General features: G+C 41.0%; 1 protein-coding gene across 9 annotated transcripts in view; it reads left to right on the forward strand.

Moving 5' to 3' along the window:
- The window catches only part of phactr4a (phosphatase and actin regulator 4a), a 37,217-nt gene that overhangs the window by 13,877 nt on the left and 5,764 nt on the right, over positions 1–17,576 (forward strand). For 5 of the 9 annotated variants that reach the window (XM_040020687.1, XM_040020689.1, XM_040020688.1 and 2 more), the window contains 7 exons: positions 9,015–9,185; positions 9,275–9,355; positions 9,433–10,578; positions 12,210–12,578; positions 15,258–15,389; positions 15,892–16,468; positions 16,978–17,210. In XM_040020687.1, coding sequence (XP_039876621.1) covers positions 9,015–9,185; positions 9,275–9,355; positions 9,433–10,578; positions 12,210–12,578; positions 15,258–15,389; positions 15,892–16,468; positions 16,978–17,210 — 2,709 coding nt within the window. The remainder of the gene's footprint in view (positions 1–9,014; positions 9,186–9,274; positions 9,356–9,432; positions 10,579–12,209; positions 12,579–15,257; positions 15,390–15,891; positions 16,469–16,977; positions 17,211–17,576) is intronic. The other 4 variants (XM_040020685.1, XM_040020692.1, XM_040020690.1 and 1 more) reach the window with 4 other exon arrangements.

Consider the following 17,576-nt stretch of genomic DNA (forward strand, 5'->3'; position numbering starts at 1 on the left):
TGCTGCCGAGTCTCTTACACTTTTCTTTATGCTGTATATTTTCATGTCTCTGGAATAGTTGGCAGTTAGATAGTCAGCTGGGAAACTTTGTGTTAACTCATGGAGCTGAGGATATCGTGGATATGCTGACCTCGCTCCGTGGTGTACAGGGCCGTTTACCCTCATGATTAATATTCACTATTAAAATATTAGCCGAACATCATGAAGTCTGTATGTGTTTCATAGTGTCGAACAACCTTTGTACAGTTAAAGCCAGCAGTTACTACATGACAGAAACACCAACGTTATCTCTTTTATGCGTTTATACACAGGTCACGCTGATTACTGAACAAAAACCCAAAGATCAGATGTTAAACAGATTTATTTGCTCTCTCTCCTTCTTAAACATGTTTTTAATGTTAGTTATAATTCAGAATTATACTGAAACACGTAGGACACATACGAACATCAGGAAATAAAACCCCGATAAATATAACCTCAGTAAAAGAAGTCAGCGGGGGTTACTACAGCTGTGTACCGGGGCCTGCGCTTTGTCGGTGGGATTGCTTGCGAGGCGAGCGGGTCTATCCCACGCTTTGCCGTGAGACAGGGCAGACATCTCCGAAATCATCGAAGCACTTTTGCAAAGAGGCTGTATCTTGACAAACCGACCAGACACATGAAGATTAAACCACTACATTCTCGGCTAAAAAAATATTAAAACAGTATTTGGTGACACACAAACAGGGTTTTTCAAAGTTCAGTTCTGTTAGCTTCCACATGCCGGTTGTTGTGTGCTAGAAACAATGGCCACCAGGCCAAAGCAATGGTTTTGACTCGATCAGCGTTAACCCCCGCCCCCTGAGTTTGATGGGTGAGGCTGACAGATAAAATTATTTCATGATGAGAGCCAGGCGCCATGACTGCCAAAATGAAATAAATAAATATATCATTAAATAATTAATTAAATGTGTCAATAATTATTTAAATGTGTCAATAATTAATTAAAATGTGAAATACATAAATAATTAATTAAATGTGTCAATAATTAATTAATTAAATGTGTCAATAATTAATTAAAGTGTGAAATACATAAATAATTAATTAAATGTGTCAATACTTAATTAATTACATGTGTCATAACTATTTATTTAATTAATTAATTCCAATTTTAATTAATTATTGCCACATTTAATTAATTATTTAATGGTGTATTTAATTAATGCATTGTGGCAGTCCTGGCACTCCATAGGCATGACTCATATGGATAGCTTGACTAGAGGACTACAGGGTATTACCAGCTAGTTAGTATAGGTTTAAGGCTTTTATAACTCTTTCAGGTGACTGGGAAAAGCTTTTCTGTTCATAGCTGGTTTATTAAAGCAAATCGGTAGCTTGGAGAGATTCTGACTGCTCGCTCAGGGAGCATTAGTAGCATGCCATTTTTCCTCTTGACTGTGGCTCTCAGAGGTCACTGCCTTTAGGTCTTTGCTCACTCAGTGAGAAGCTGCCTTGTCCAATTGGTTTGCTGTAACACAAGGTCACCATGCCATATTTCTGACCACTTCAGTGATCTCCTAGTCTACTGCCACCCTGCCCCTCCTATTGAACTCCAAGTGTCAGGAATAGCTGTGAGAGCAAGTGATGAGTGCAGAGAGCACATAGGATAGGATTCCACACATGCATCCAACAGCCAGGTCACAACATACTTATCGAAATATATCAAAAGAAACAAATGTATTCACTTATATTTTCGATAATTTCAGCTGTGATGACTGTAATGACTGCTGTCTGACATTTTAACTTCAAATGTCTTGTTTTGTCTGACCAATAGTCTGAATTCTATTTTTTAAGAAAGTCAAAAAGAAAATAGTCTAAAAGGAAAAAGAATATCAATATTATCCAGATTATCAGCTGGATGTTCCATATTGGTCCTGTTGAATAACTTGTGCAAATAAGATAACTAGCTGATGACATCACTATGTCTTTAGCTGCTGTGTCACAAATAAAAAATAAAATAAAAAAATGGATAATGGACACAATGAAGAATAAATAAAACTGCACTGGTATCGGCCAAATGAAATGGTTGCTGTCTTACTATGATTTCCTTACATGCAACAAATGCAGAGCCACACAGTGTCACCGATGTGACTTAAAGAATGCTTGTTAATATTACTGTACAACTTCATCTGAGTTGGCTCTGTGACGCGAAGTGTGAGAGGAAAATGCTTCTTGAAAAGGGGACACGGTGGAATGCTTTCCTGCCTTGTGATGGACGACACGGTGTAGTGTGGGAATATGTAGCATTGAATTAATGTTGCGATTGGTGACAAATTGCATGCATAGTTGTGTATATATATATCAATGTAGAAGTTATTCAGTATTACAATGATTAATCTAAAACTGGTAATGTCACTGATGCTGGAAATGAGCCACTTGAGTAATTGCTGTATATATGCACCATTTGCTGTCAACAAACATTGATCCATGATTTTATCTTATGTAGTCTAATCACATAATGGAGAATTAATAGGCTGCTCTGTGAATATGCAGATTTTAACTTGTATCAGAAATGTCAAACCTGTGATGGCCCTACTTTCGCACTGTTGGTTGGGACTGTTATTTCACGAAATAAATGTCTATTTTGAATTTAAATTCGAATTGTGTCCCATGAATTGCCAGAAAACCTTCGAGCGTGTGCTCAGCCTGATGAGCTTTTTGATAGTCAAAAGCAGGATAGATGGGACTGAGCATGGGAAGTACTTGGAACATTGAGTTGGGTTTCGTTTTATGAGTAAAAAGAACTGTAGTAGACCAAAATATGCTCTCTCTTGACTCAAAGCCAAGAGATGAGATATGGAAATCTACTCAGTGTGTCCAACTATTGGCTCAAATTGTAGCTGCCCACGGCACACACACACCATCGTTATTCTGATGGTCAAACAAGCAGCCAAAAAGGATGGTAGGACTCTTCCGCAAAGAGTGCGCTCATGTATTCACCTAGTGAGAATGAGGCCCTCTACAAGATACAGAATGACACAATAATTACTAATGCAAATTAATTAATGCGTTATTTATAAAAGTTACACAAAATGCTCTCAAATAATGTGTTAATTTTTTCTTCTAAAATATCACTGTGGCAGAGTAGACACAATTTTTCCTTTAGAGTGGAGTCATTGACTTTGTAAATGGTAAATGTCAGTGTTATGATAACATAATATATTCTATGTGAATATACAGCGTACAAAGTTTTAGCATTGAAGTGCAATTTGATTTGCATGGAAAAATAACCTGAGCTTTTATTGGGAACTATGAGAGTTTCAGGATGACAGACACGGTGCATCCCCATGTTGTTGTGGTTACTCATTGTTACACATACCACAGTCATGCATATATGCCACAGTCTCTGAGGAGAGTGAGACACTGTTGTCTAAGCCTGACATTACTCTAAGCAGTATGCATGATTTCATGTCTACAATGTTATTTTTCACTGTGGTCATCAGAATAACTTTGTTTTAAGTAATGATTTTTATTTACATGTTTTTCTGGTCTACATGGGAAAATTATGTGGTAAATATGTGTATCTGTGGCTCAGTGCATCAGAGATGAACATTTTAAAAGCAGCGGCAGATTCAAATTTGCCAACCTGATGGGGTCATTAAGATGTGATGGGGCTTGATTATTCAAGGCCTTGTTTGTGAGGAGAAGGATTTTAAATTTAATTCTGGATTTAACAGGTAGCCAATGAAAAGAAGCCAATATAAGAAAAATGTGCTCTCTCTTTCTAGTCCTGGTCAGTACTGTTGCTTCAGATTCTGGATTGACTGAAGGTTTTTTAGGACATTCTGATAATAATAAAATTTTTTTTTTACAGTAGTCCAGCCTAGAAGTAATAAACTAGTTTTTTAGCATCACTCTGAGATGGGATGTTTTTGTAATTTTAGAGATATTGTGCAAATGGAAGAAAGCAGTCATACATAGTTCTGTAATATGTGCATTGAAGGACATATCATGGTCAAGAATGACTCGGTTTTATCAGAATTTAGAAGCGGTCTCTGCTGCAACTTCTCTGCCTGTTCTGGTCTCCTCTGTGCCTTTCTCATTATTTTTTTTTTTTTTTTTTTCTTTTGTGAAAAGGCTTTAGCTGAACTGATAACTAAGGGTGTTATAGGCTGGCCTCCCTACTTCCCATTATGAATCCTATTGAGCATATTTGGGGCAGTGTTGCATTTTAATGCCCCTTAGCATCATTAGTCATTAGGTCAACCTGCTTTGCAACAAAGCTGGTGGAATCCCAGATATTTTTTCATTGAATGCTGTTTGTCAATCCCCCATCAATCAACACAGGCAGTTGGGTTGGAGCTGCCGGAGAGAGTGTCTCCTGTGAGATTGTTGGGTGGTCAGAGATGGGAGAGTTTCAGATGTGACTTGGCCTTTGATCAACAGTGACACACTGATGCATGAACACGCCTGCCCCTAATAAACAATTCTTTCATGAGATCATTCAAAAAACATCCGGGCTTGAGCCATGGATGACCCCCCCCCCCCGAGGATTTCAGAGACAAATGGTGGGGGGTTGGTCATTAAATGCCATTTTGAAATATTCTGTCAGTTAACAGTTTGATGGATGACCCTGCAAATAGAGCAGGGCGATATGACCAAAAATATTTATCACGATATATATTTGAAAATTTGCGATAACGATATAACTGACGATATAATTAATGCGAGACAAAATACAACTCCACAACATTACTAGCGCAAAAAGACAACCTTCCATTTATTTTCACTTAAACAAGAAGCTGGTTTTTATGTACATTAAAGCTTTATGAAAATGTAACAGTGCAAATGCAAATTCCTTGCTGAAAGTTTAACCAAAAGGCATTTCCAGTAGAAATGGGCTGACATATCCTGAGCATAACCATGTATAATATCCACTGAAGTTAAAAAGAGGTGCTTTGCAACATTAAACTGCAGTGTGCAGTACGTATTTTTCGGACCATAAGGTGCACGGGATTATAAGGCACATTAAGCGAAACAAAGCAGTCAGATAAATCAAACTTTATTAAACTCATTCTTCTTGCTTCCTCCACTTCTGTACCATTGATTTATTAATGAATGAATTCTGCTCTATTCCCATGTTGTTGCAGTATATTAATGACTAACCTTGTATTGTGGATGGATTATCTCAGTTGTTCTCCTGACTGAAGTTTGGTCCGTTTACAGCATCCTGCCATGCGATTGCATTTGTCTCTAACTATCAGGAACGTTAACGTTAACTTTTATAAGTGGAAAAGTGTTAGTGTTCGTCCTCCACCTTCACTGTTTATGTTATGCTAACATAGCTGTGTCGCTAGCGATCAGGTAGCACATCATTATATACCAGCTAGCTCAACTTCAGTAACCCTACAAACGTCACTGCTGTTTAGTTTCCTGTCTTCATTTATGTTGGACGTGATAGAAGAGCTGTACGTTTGAATTTTTCCAGAAATCTCTGTCAGAACATGCAATATCATGCTTAGGTAACTAGCGAGCTAACTTCCGCTAGCTTCCTGCTAACTTCTAACTCCGTTAAATGTAATAAATTTTGTTTTCATGGATGCCTGGAAGTTAAACTTCATAGTTTCACCTGGTTAAGCAGCAATGCTGATCGTTTTATTAAAGATGAAAGAATTGAGACAGTTTTTAACTCTCAGTGATGCCGCAGTGTTCATTTGACCTGAATAATACGGAGTTTAGGACCCAGATTACTCCCAGATTTAAGAGCATCTTAGTCCGACAAATACGACAATAACGACGGCCGCTTGCATGTTCTGCAAAAAAATGTGCTTTGTCGTGTATCTGACGGACAAACAGCAAACCAGTTCCACATCACTGAAGTTGCACCATTTTTACAAACCAATTCTGGTTCATCCGTTTCACTCAACAATCGGCCATGTGCGTATGAAAACAAAGGCACTGCGCATGCACATTTTACTCATTCTATCGCGATATTTCATTTTCCTATCGTTGCCTAACATTATACCGGTATTACCGTGAACGGTATAATATGGCCCAGCCCTACCTGCAAATATTTCATCAGGTCGTTATAAATTAAATGCATACAGATCTGTGTCAGAGGCAGCCCTGTTAGTGTGGCTGTGGTGGATCAGTATTTTTTGATAGCTTGTGGTTAACACCAACACTAGGGCTGGGCCATATCATACTGTTCACGGTAATACCGGTATAATGTTGGGCAACAATAAGACAATGAAATATCGCAATAGAATATGGGTAAAACGCGCCTTTGTTTTCATACGCACATGGTGGAAAAAGCATGGCGGCGACGGAGAATGAGAAGGGCGAAAGCGGATCGTTGAATGAAACGGATGAACCAGAATTGGTTTGTAAAAATGCTGCAACTTCAGTGGTGTGGAACTGGTTTAGCTTTCGTCCGTCAGATACACACCAAAGCACTATTTTTGGTAGAGCATGCTTAAAATCAATCCTTTGATTTTTCTGAAAGTCGACAGTGCCCCTTATGATCCCCTGTGCCTTATGTATGAATTCTGGTTGTGTTTACCGACCTCGAAACGATTTTATGTCGTACACGGCGCTCGAAAATCTGTCAAATGTTTCAGTACGACTTTGCTAAGCTACGAACCCGCACCGCTTGATGGATTGTCGGAGCATTACAGCTATTGTAGGCAGGCGCCTCGCGGAGTGATACATACTGTGCTTCAACATAATATTACTGTATTGTGTGTGTGTGTATAACCTCTTTAAGTTTCGTGGACATTATACATGGTTATGCTGAGGATATGTTGGCCAATTTCCACTGGAAATGCCTTTTGGTTAAACTGTCAGCAAGGAATTTGCATTTTCACTGTTAAATTTTTATATAACTTTAATGCACATAAAAAAACAGCTGCTTGTTTAAGTGAAAATACATTTATTTTCTTTTTTTTCTTTAGCACTAATAAAGTTGTGGAGTTGTAAAGTATTTTGTCTAGTGTCAATTATATTGTCAGTTATATTGTTTTTGCAATTTTTCAAATGTATATCGTGATAAATATTTTTGGTCATATCGCCCTGCTCTAACCAATACAACACTTTAATTATTAAAAAAAAAAAAGTAATTTAAAAAAGTTAATAGTTTGTCAAGGTAGCTGTCTCTGCTAATCATAGTATAAACCCATCCAGTACTGTGCCTGGACTTCCCTCCTATGAAACAATGTTATTATTATACTTACAGTATGTGCTGCTGTCTTCCGTAGGAAAAGACATTGTCTCGATGCATCATACGGTGCTCAAAAACCTGTGTGTGCGCTTTTTACCATTGAAGGTGCCTTTCCAGATCTGCCAGTTTTATAGACACAAATAGACTGGGAACACATTGATGCTTCTTGTTATTAACAAACCATTTAAAATTTTTCATTGGTCTTATGACAGAGCAGTTTTTTCCACATTGCCTCGGTCCATTTTAAATGAGTTTCGGCCTCAAGAATACTTTGGCGATTCTGGATCATATGGCTTCTTCTTTCCATGACAGTGCTTCAAATTGTGGATGGCATGGCAAACTGTGGTTAGACAGAGTGATTTCCTGAGCTGTTGCAGTGATTATCATCACAGAATCATTTCTGTTATTAACGCTGTGGGCCTTGGTGCCCAAAGATCATGGACATTCAATACTGATTTTTCTGCATTATCCCTCCAGGATTTTATCCAGATTTTCAGACTTTTTGTCTTTTATTCCCCTCGGGGGTGGAGCACAATGTTCTGAGGACTCTGACCAATGGCCACATTTATCTAAACCCTGTGCCACACCGGTCACAGCTCAGTTTCTCACTGTGAGGCATATTGAGATAAGAAAATTATAAGAATTTTGAATTGGTGACTAATGACTAGTTTGCCGATCTGTTAGTTTGACCTTTGCCCGGTCTGGCTGAGTGTGAAATGTAACCGAAATGCTGAGTATAGCATTTTTAAGAAATTCTCTCTGGACCTGTTCCTGAAGGAACTTGTTGGGTATGTCATTGACTGCCAAAATATAAAATGAACTCATTTATAGTAGAGAGGGATGCATAAAATGTGTAGTGTAACCGCTACAGCTAAATAAGCACATTTTAATATTCCTTTCAGGGACATTAAACGTTGAAATGCCACAGGACTTCCTGTCACTGTCTGCCATGCTCCAGTGCAGTATTGTGTAACAGTTATAACTGCTGCCGACTCACCGCCTAAGAATTATAATGGTAGATTCACACCCACTTATGGCTTTCTCGGGATTTTCAAAACACCTCCTCTGGAATGCTCCTGTTCTAGAATGGGGGTGGCTGTAGCTCAGGTGGTAGAGCGGTCACCTACTCACAGGAAGGTTGGTGGTTTGATTCCAGGCTCCTCCAGTCTACATGCCAAATATCCTTGGGCAAAATACTAACCCCATGTTGCCCTCCAATGCATCCATTGGAGTGAGAATGCGAGTGAATGCTAGATAGAAGCACTAAAAACCTTAGATCAAGTGCTTGTGTGAATGGGTATGATTGGGTGAATGCACAAGTTGTATAAAGTGCTTTGAGTGCTCAGTGAGAGTAGAAACGCGCTATTTTAGAATCAGTCCATTTACCAATTCTGACTCGGATATGTACTTTTTCCCCTTAAAGCCAAGAATATTTCAGGTTTTCAGTTTGATAGTGGTGGTGTGACAAATGGAGGAGAATACCACATGGTCTTGAGTCCCCACTGTCACCTTAGTGGCAACCCCCCCCCCCCAAACACACACACATTAATTTACACCACCCTGTAAATAGTAGGAGGTGGAGGAGTGGAATTTGGACTAGACTTGTTTAGAGGTTAGTGTTTTCATTATGGCAGTTAATAAGGCAGCCCTGCCTTACATTTGAAATCTAACTCCACTGGTGCAGCCTGTAAAGACTGTTTAGTTTTTACATTAGACGGTTGTATGTTCTCAAAATAAGGGATAAGTGTGACACTGGATTAATGTGTGAGGGTGTTGTCATGAGTTGAAATTGTTTTTCTGTGTCCTGTTCATGCAGATGATGAGGTTGACCTACAACAGAGCACAAAAGGAGGTGAGGAAGGCAGCTCTGGTGGAGGAACGCCTCCAGCTAAACGTAAAGGCAAGTTTTCCAAAATGGGAAATATCTTCAAGCCCTGGAAATGGAGGAAGAAGAAGCCAAGTGACAAGTTCACAGAAACATCCATAGGTATGGTTACTACAGGATTTTGTCGCGTTTGCATGTTGTGTAAATCATTACACCGTGCTTAATGTATGTGTTTTTACTTTTTGTTTTAGTTTTGGAGAGGAAGATTTCAGTTAGGAAAAGCCGCCAAGAGTTAATAGCAAAAGGCGTTCTAAAGGACGACCCAGAGAACGGTAGGTAGACCTGTAATACGCATTCTGTGGCTGAACTGGATCCAACTTTAGTGACACTTGTTTCACTGTTTTGACAGAGAGTAATGAAGTGAACCACTCCAAAGCTCCACCAGTTAAAAATGGTCACCCTGTGCCAATGGATGTGGACAGATTCTCAGAAGCGGGGGTGCGAGTGTCTCGAGGGGAGTCGGACATTAAGGTGAATTCCAGGCTACCCCAACTAGATGAACGTCGTAACCGAGTGCCGTCTGACGCTTCTCGAAGTAACCGGGCACCGCTGGATGTGGACACTCATGCACGGCTCGCTGTTGATGTAGACAAACGAAGCCGTCTGCCATCAGATATTGATAAGAAAGGAGGAACTCTACCTCGAGGGTCTCAACAAGATGATAGATACCGTAGAGATGAGAGAAGAGACGGCAGAGATGAAAAGAAGGACAGGGAAGAAAGGGATAGGCGAGAGGAAAGAGAAAGGGATGGTGGAGTTGACCGGAGAGAAGATAGAGACTACAGAGAAAGGCGAGAATGGAGGGATGAAAGGACAGATAGAGACAGAGAACGGCGGGACCGGGACGAGCGTGAGAGGCGGGACCGGGACGAGCGCGAGAGGCGGGACCGGGACGAGGACAAGAGGCGGGACCGGGACGAGGACAAGAGGCGGGATCGGGAGGACCTTGAAAGGAGGGATCGGGATGAGAGGGAGCGTCGAGTACGTGAAGAGAAGGACAGGAAAGACAGAGATGAAAGAGAACGACGAGAGCGGGATGAGAGGGACAAGAGGGATAGGGACGACAGGGAAAGGAGAGACAGGGATGAAAGAGAACGCCGCGAGCGGGAGGACAGAGAAAATAGGAAGCGTGATGAAAGAGAAAAAAGGGATGACAGAGACAGGAGAGAAGAGAGGGATCGGCGTCCTGAGAGAGACTGGCGAGAGAACAAAGATGACAGGGACAGAGAAAACCACGAGAAGAAAGATGCTCGAGTAGAGAGGGAGGACAAACGGGATAACTGGGCCAAAAGAAATGAGAGAGAGAGGCCAGGACCCCAGCGGTCTGTGGACAACTTTCAGCCTATCATCAGGCCTGCCTCTGAGATTGACTTGAGGCCTCCTCTCCAGAAGAGCTCCTCAGAGGAAAGCAAGAAAGTTCGCCCTGCGTCAGAGTCTGACCGAAGGACCACCCTGCCCAGATACGCAGCCCCTGCAGAGTTCAGAGAACGATCAGGTGAGGTCTCTCTCTCAGAAGCCTTTAGTGATACCCAAGTTGTTTGATCTGCTTTTTGATAACTCACTGAAGGAAACTTGAAACAGTGCATTTTGGACAAACTGAAAGTTCGTCTATATCACCATTTGGTTTAGGTGGCTGGCCAGAACATGTTACAGTAAATGGATGGTTTCCTTTTAACTTACTTTTTGATACCAGTCTCATCTTTCAGCTTCCTTTTGTGTCAAAATATATTTCTTACATATTCACCAAATGTTAATTTGACCTTCTACTTGCTCAAGGAATGAAAACCACAATTCAACACAAAATATACTAAGGTGTGGTTTGCAGGTTTAATTTAAACCTTTTGTCATGTTATGAGCAACATGGCCATCTTTGATAATTGTGATTTCATGAAAATGTGACGGCACTGATGTGCTTGAGCTTTCTGTGTCAAGTAAAGAGCAGTCACTCTGGACATGAGCCAGCACACAGTGATCTGATCATGAAAGGTTTACCCACAATGCACCTTTTGAAGTTGTCTGCAGTGAATTATCAAAAATACATCCTGAAATTGTGCAGTTTTGCAGTACAGGTGCTCAGCTTTCTGATGAAGTCTTGCCTGCCTTTTTTTTAAAAGTTATTGTACAAAAGACAGCTGATTCACGTTGTAGGCACAGATTTTTTTTAATTAATTTTTTTAAATTGAATAACTCCTGTAGGCCTGTGAGTGAGTAGTTGTTGGGAGCCAGTAGTGTGTGTAGCACATGTTTGGATTTCACAAGCCGCAAGTTTCCCATATTGTGTAAGAACAATGATTTTGCCTTATTTCATCTTAAACAACTTTTGCTTCTGCATCAGTGTAGTGGCACTTCCAGAGCCACTGTATCTGCATTTCATGTAGGGAAAAGGAGTTACTTACTAAGCTTGTAGTGACTTAAATGTTTCAAGTGGACTACTACCAAGGCAGTTTATTGTAATCTAAGCATTTTTGTCTGCAAGTTAAATTATCTGTTGGTTGATATTTTGTTATCGACCAACAGATACGATGGCAATTCAAATTTGCTGTCGTATCTGTTGTTTACCTGTTTAGTTGATGAAACCAATTTGAATCTGCGATGTAATTCCTTGTGTCTGTGCCTGTTTTCTTAATCAATGGATGCTTAGCTATGATGAAACCGCTGCTAATCAGTGTCCTGATGGTGTTGCAAAGGCATTTTTAGTAAATGACTAAACCCTTATTTTGATGGGCTAATGAAGATGAACCGGTAAATGCTGAGCTTAGATACATGAATCTAGGTGAACACGAAAAGCGGGAAAACAAATCATTAAGACCCCTCTGTGCATCTTTGATCCTCCTCCTCGTCTGCTGTGTGTGATTTTTACATCATGTGATTCACGTTGCCTCTCATCCTCTAATAATTGCAGAACCTTGATCTGAGTTGCCCTCCCTCTGGTTAAGCTCTATTATTTTATAAGCCTGACTCGGGCATCAGCTTCTCCTTCAGCGTTCCCTTTCATGTTTCCTGTTTATGCAGCAGCATTTTGTGTTTATGCAGCACCTTATTGTGACCTTGTCTTTAATGTGTGTGTGTGTGTGTGTGTGTGTGTGTGTGTGTGTGTGTGTGTGTGTGTGTCTACCCCCTCTGTAGAGTCTGCTGGTGTCCGCTTCACCCCTGACACTCCTCCAACACAGGACTCACAGCAGTTGCCTCTCCCACCCAAACAAGCTTTGCTCCCCCCCAAGTTCCTCGCTAGTCCTATCTATGAGTCCACCAGTAGTCCGACCCCCTCCTCGTCTTCATCCTCTTCGTCTTCGTCTTCCTCCTCCTCTGCTGCTGTATCTATAGCCAAACCCCCAAGGACGGTGTCCCTAATTATAGATGACGCTTCCCGACCTTCCCTCATTGCTGCTTCCTCAACTGACTCTGACACACCGCCCCCCATTCCTCCCCATGCCAAACAACCTCCTGTCCCCCCACCCAAACCCACCAACCGCAACAGCAACCCTGCACTGCTTGGTGAGTTTGTTGCCTGCTTCTGCTGTTTTACATTGTTTGTTTTTACAGGATTCATCAAACGAAATCCCAAAATGGCCTTTTTAGGAGCAAGTACAAAGACGACAGAGGGAAGATGTTTTGGTTTTTAGAAAAAGAGGCTATTAAATGACATTTCAGTGCTGGGTTTAAAGTGTCGCTGACTGTAGTAGTGGTACTTCTGGTGGAAAAATAGAATAATGGAAAAATTTTCTAATAGAAAAGCAGGTGCAGGTGGACATTGTTCCTTAGGTCACAGGTCAAACTCTGGAGATCAGTGAGTGTTTCAGAGTTTTTCCCCTGTTGTTTATGGGAAAGGTATGTTATACATGACCAGATAAGTCTTTCTACAGACTTCAGCAAATACATGGTGCTGGACACTTTTAGTTACTTGGAATAGACAGGGCCCAAGTCTGGGGTTTTTTTGCTGTTAGAAAGGAAATGTTTGCAAAGTCTTTGTTTAATCCATCATATTTACATGGAACATTAGGTAAATACTATTTACCATAGTAAAGGCTCTGCCTTCATAGAACCGATCTGTCATTAAAGTCATTATTACAACTGTAGTTCACGTTAAAATAGATGCTGTGAAAAAGGCCTTGTTCAGTGACTTGTATATGAATAACAGCGTGATTATGACTTTGTTTCATATTTAGATCTTGCAGGTTTGACTATTAGAGAATTCAAAGACATTGTGATTCTATCTGAAAGAATTGAATAGAATAATCCTTTAATTGTCCCACAAGGAGAAATTTGGTTGTAACAGCAGCAGAATAAAAGCACATATACAAACAGAACAGAAACATACACAACGTTTACAGAAGAAAATATTTACATCATGGAAAATAGTTACAATAACAGAGTACTGTACAGTTATTAAGATTAAAGTATAGGTATTTTTTTTAAATATATGTATAAACTGAGAAAAGTAATGTGCAAGTAAAAATAGTCCATAGAAAATAGTCCATATAAGTAGATAGAAGTGCTTTTTTCCCCCCTTGTCTTTCTTTCTTTCTGTTTTGGTCCTTACAGAAAAGGTTAGCTAAGCACTTAGCCAGGCCAGCCTAGAACCAAACATCTTGCTGCAACAGAGAGCTACAAATAAGGAAAACTGTCTCATAGTAATCACATGCTCATCCAAACACTGACTGTTGTTTGTCAAGGTCATTCTTGTTACCAGCTTGACTTTGACATTCAAGATCACACAAACACAAAACAATGCCTGATCAGTGATCTGCATACAGTCATGAACAGACATGTTAGTTAACTTCCTTTACATCTTTAGTTGTTGTTCTGAGCTGCTGGTCTGTTCTGAGGTCACAGATCAGCTTTGTGCTTCATCCCACTTATAAGAGAATGACCACAGAACTAAGTTGTCTCCATTTATAGACATTTTCAATGGGCTGAATGTAGACTGATGACTTCAACCGTTTCCAGCTAATTTCTCTCTTTGGTGAGGCATGCTCTAACCCAAACCTCCATGTTTGCTAAACCCTTACTACAGTCAGCTTTTGTTATTGGCCAAAGGGCTCATATAGTTCAGAATCAGAAAGACTTCATTTGTCCCCAAGGGGCAATTAAGATAGTTCACGTAGTGATATATGCAATTAAAAATAAATTGTGACTTAGATACAGGTGTTTCAGACCTTATTAAAAGCTCACAGTAGTAGAATTGCTCTTTAGTGGATTTGAAGTTGTAAATGTGCTGCTTTTACTTCACCATTTGAACATGATGTAATCCTGATATACAGAATATCTGTACTTGTTCACGGATGTCACTGATGTGTGTGCTTTCCAGTATGTCACCAGTTGTGAAGTTTCGGTGTTTCCGCCACTCAGTCGAGGAGACACGCACGAGCTTGCTCCTTTTATGCAGCATTAGTAGTATTGCACCACAAGGCAGATTTATGGAAAGAAAAAAAAAAAAAAAAAAAAGGATTGGCTTTTAGTATTTATCTCTTTGTCCCAGCATGCCACAGCTGCTCCTGTTTACAGCACTGTATCTGAAACTTGCTGATTCTCTGTGGCAGTGACACATTCCACTGCCTTTTGTCAAGCGTTGCACGTTACTGCAGTATATGATTGTGATAAAGAAAAGGTCTCATCTTCTGTTTTCAGTTTTCATTTCTGTTCCCTCTGTGATGCTTTGTTCCTACTTTTTAAGGCTGTGTTATATTAAAAACTATGCTGTGTGATGTGTAAATCATTTAATGACCAGTATTGTGCATTTGAGACTGATATTTACATTTGGGGTTTTAATTTAGACCTGCAATAAAAAAGGCTGATGATGATGATGATGATAATATTATTATTATTGAGTCCAGCTGATATGTATATGTGATTGTAGCTGCTGCTGATGGGCCAGCCAAAATGAGAAGAAACATCATTTCCCTGTGATTTAATTCCCTGAACTGTCAGGAATGTCTACCACACCACACTTTAGTGTTTTTTTTTTTTTTTTAATGCAATGAGGAAAGTGCTTATCTTTTGCTCTGAGATATTTTTCCACAGAAGTTGTTTACTGTGTAATGATGGATGTACACTCTGCTTCTGGCAAAGTAAAGCCAAGAAACCATTATCTGAACCCCCTCCCTCTCGTATTCATCTCCCAACTTGGAATGTAAACCCAGCCCTATCCCTGACATCTCCACTCATTTTTGCCAGCTTCCACGTTGAACAGGGGCTCTAAGGTCAGACAGCCTTGTTACTGGACCAGCTGGAGACGCCAGAGTGAGCTCGGCCTCTACTTTTCTCTACCCTTGTACCTGCGTCACAGGGCTGGCCAGTGCTGCTCAGGTACCCAGAGGGGCGCCACAATCCCGGTCTGTTGTAGTAAAGCCTGGAGAGAGGTGGAATAGAGCCACAAACTTCATACAACAGGGAATACCTCACCTTCATTTAACCCCAGACCTCCATTGCATGTGTTTTTGTAGCGGTTGGAGCTGTTTTTTAGCTCAGCTAATGTATGGCAAAAAAGCTCTGCATGGAAATGTGGTGGGCATTTAATTCTCAAAATGCTCTGAGCGTGTTCATCACACTGGAATGTTCATTAAAAGCCTGCTGATACAGCTAATACCTGTGTTACCCTCCACTGACTCAGCAGCCAGCTCTGCATTAACAGGAACATCTCTCCCTCACTAAAAATGACAGATTTGCTTTTTGTTCATTTTTGTTAATAAAACTAACCATACTCATTTACAGATTGAATGTGCGCCTTCACCTGCTCATGATAGGTTGTATATGTTGTCATCATGCTTTATAACAGGTACTGACTTGTTGTTGATTCTCTTTTTAACAGCAGAGCTTTCACAGGCTGGCTCTGGTGTAGGTGTTGTCCCGGTACCAACCAAACGCTCTCCGCCAAACCCACCAAAGAGGACAACCCCTGTCATCAAGCACCTTTCTGTGGATCCTTCTCCTCCCAGTCAGACCCCAGAGTCTGCCACCCGTGAGCCCTCCCCTGCCCCTGTTCTGGTGCCCCCTGCTGTCCTGAAAGGAAATAACACAGAGGAGAAGACAAATGGAGCAGTTCCTGAGACCTCCACTGAGCCTCTGCTTTTACCGCCCACCCACATACCTCCATCTCCCCCCAGGGTTCAGTCGCTCCAGCCACCCAGCATCCCCTCCACAGGTCCCATCCCCACGACGCAAATTAACCCGCCGAGCCCAACCACCGAGCCACCCAGCCAGCCTCCACTCCTCCCTCTACATGTTCGCATCTCTAGGGCTCTGGCCAGTCCTGGTGCACCTCAGCCAAACCCAGACGGTTCCCATAGAGCCCACTCACTGCTGTTTGAGGTACCACCAGCGATCCCCACAGAAGTGGGGCTTAACTCACGGCACTCTCTCCCCATCACCATCGAACCACTTAGGCTGTAAGTGCTCCATATGCTTCACATTATGCGCTCATTATATAGTGACCAACACTGGGTAGGCACAGGTTTTATTTTTATTTATCTATTTGGAATATGCAGATGCATAACAAATCAAGAGGCACATTTGGCTTTATTTTGGAAACAGTAGCTTCATGACAGAATAGTTTGATGTGGGTTAATGTGCTTAAACCACATCATAATAATAAAACTGTTCAAAGTTTGAATGAGCTGCTGCAAACATAGTGTGGCTAAACTGTTATATCAAAATTAAACGCCTTTGAGTCTTCTATACAAATCGGTACAAACAGATGTTGTTTGATGGAGGCAAACAACCTCTGTTTTATTGCCTCAGCTGTGCACCAGGGATGGGCATTTCAAGCAGAAGTAGTTTTCAAATTCACAGCGAATATTTTATAATGGCACCCCACCCAGTTGCTCCCAAATGCAATGTGCGGGTTTGTGACAGGGTGGGCTTATTGCTCTTTAACAGCTGCTGTGTTCCTTCACAGGCCAGAAGACGATGACTTTGACATTGAAGAGGAGATGCGCAAACTTACCCCTAAGCCGTCCAACCAGCCGGAGCTGGAGCCCCGCAGCAGGAGAGGTTTGATTGGAGACCCCAGAGTGTCCGTCATCCCTGAGGGTGGAGGCCCTGGAGACAGCGAGGAGGAGTCGGACTCAGATGGCCCCATCCTGTACAGAGAAGACGAAGAAAGTGATGAAGACGAGGAAGGCCCTCCAAGTAAGTTCCACTTGTAAAGTGACATTTAAAAAATCCCACTTATCTTTAAGTACATTAAGATGAATAGAAAATAGTTTTCACCTCAGCTCACAGCCAAATTAGTGTCTCTCATTTCAGGAAATTGTTGTTTTCAATAAAAGCAAAGGATGTGATATGTAATACTTAAAATATCAGTGTAATGGGAAATACTTCCTAAAGCACTGACATCTTAAAGCTGTCAGGTTTATGGTTTCAATGTTCCTCAAGCATAATAACTGAAAACATTCAAAGTGATGGAAGACTGTGGGTCTCCTAATTTACATAAGACTGTCAATAACGATCTGCCAGTTTCTTTCCTCGTGATGCTCTGTTCTTTGGGAAAAAATT

The sequence above is a fragment of the Simochromis diagramma genome, unplaced genomic scaffold, assembly GCF_900408965.1.
Source record: "Simochromis diagramma unplaced genomic scaffold, fSimDia1.1 OVJJ01000753.1, whole genome shotgun sequence".
Taxonomy (NCBI): Eukaryota; Metazoa; Chordata; class Actinopteri; order Cichliformes; family Cichlidae; genus Simochromis; species Simochromis diagramma.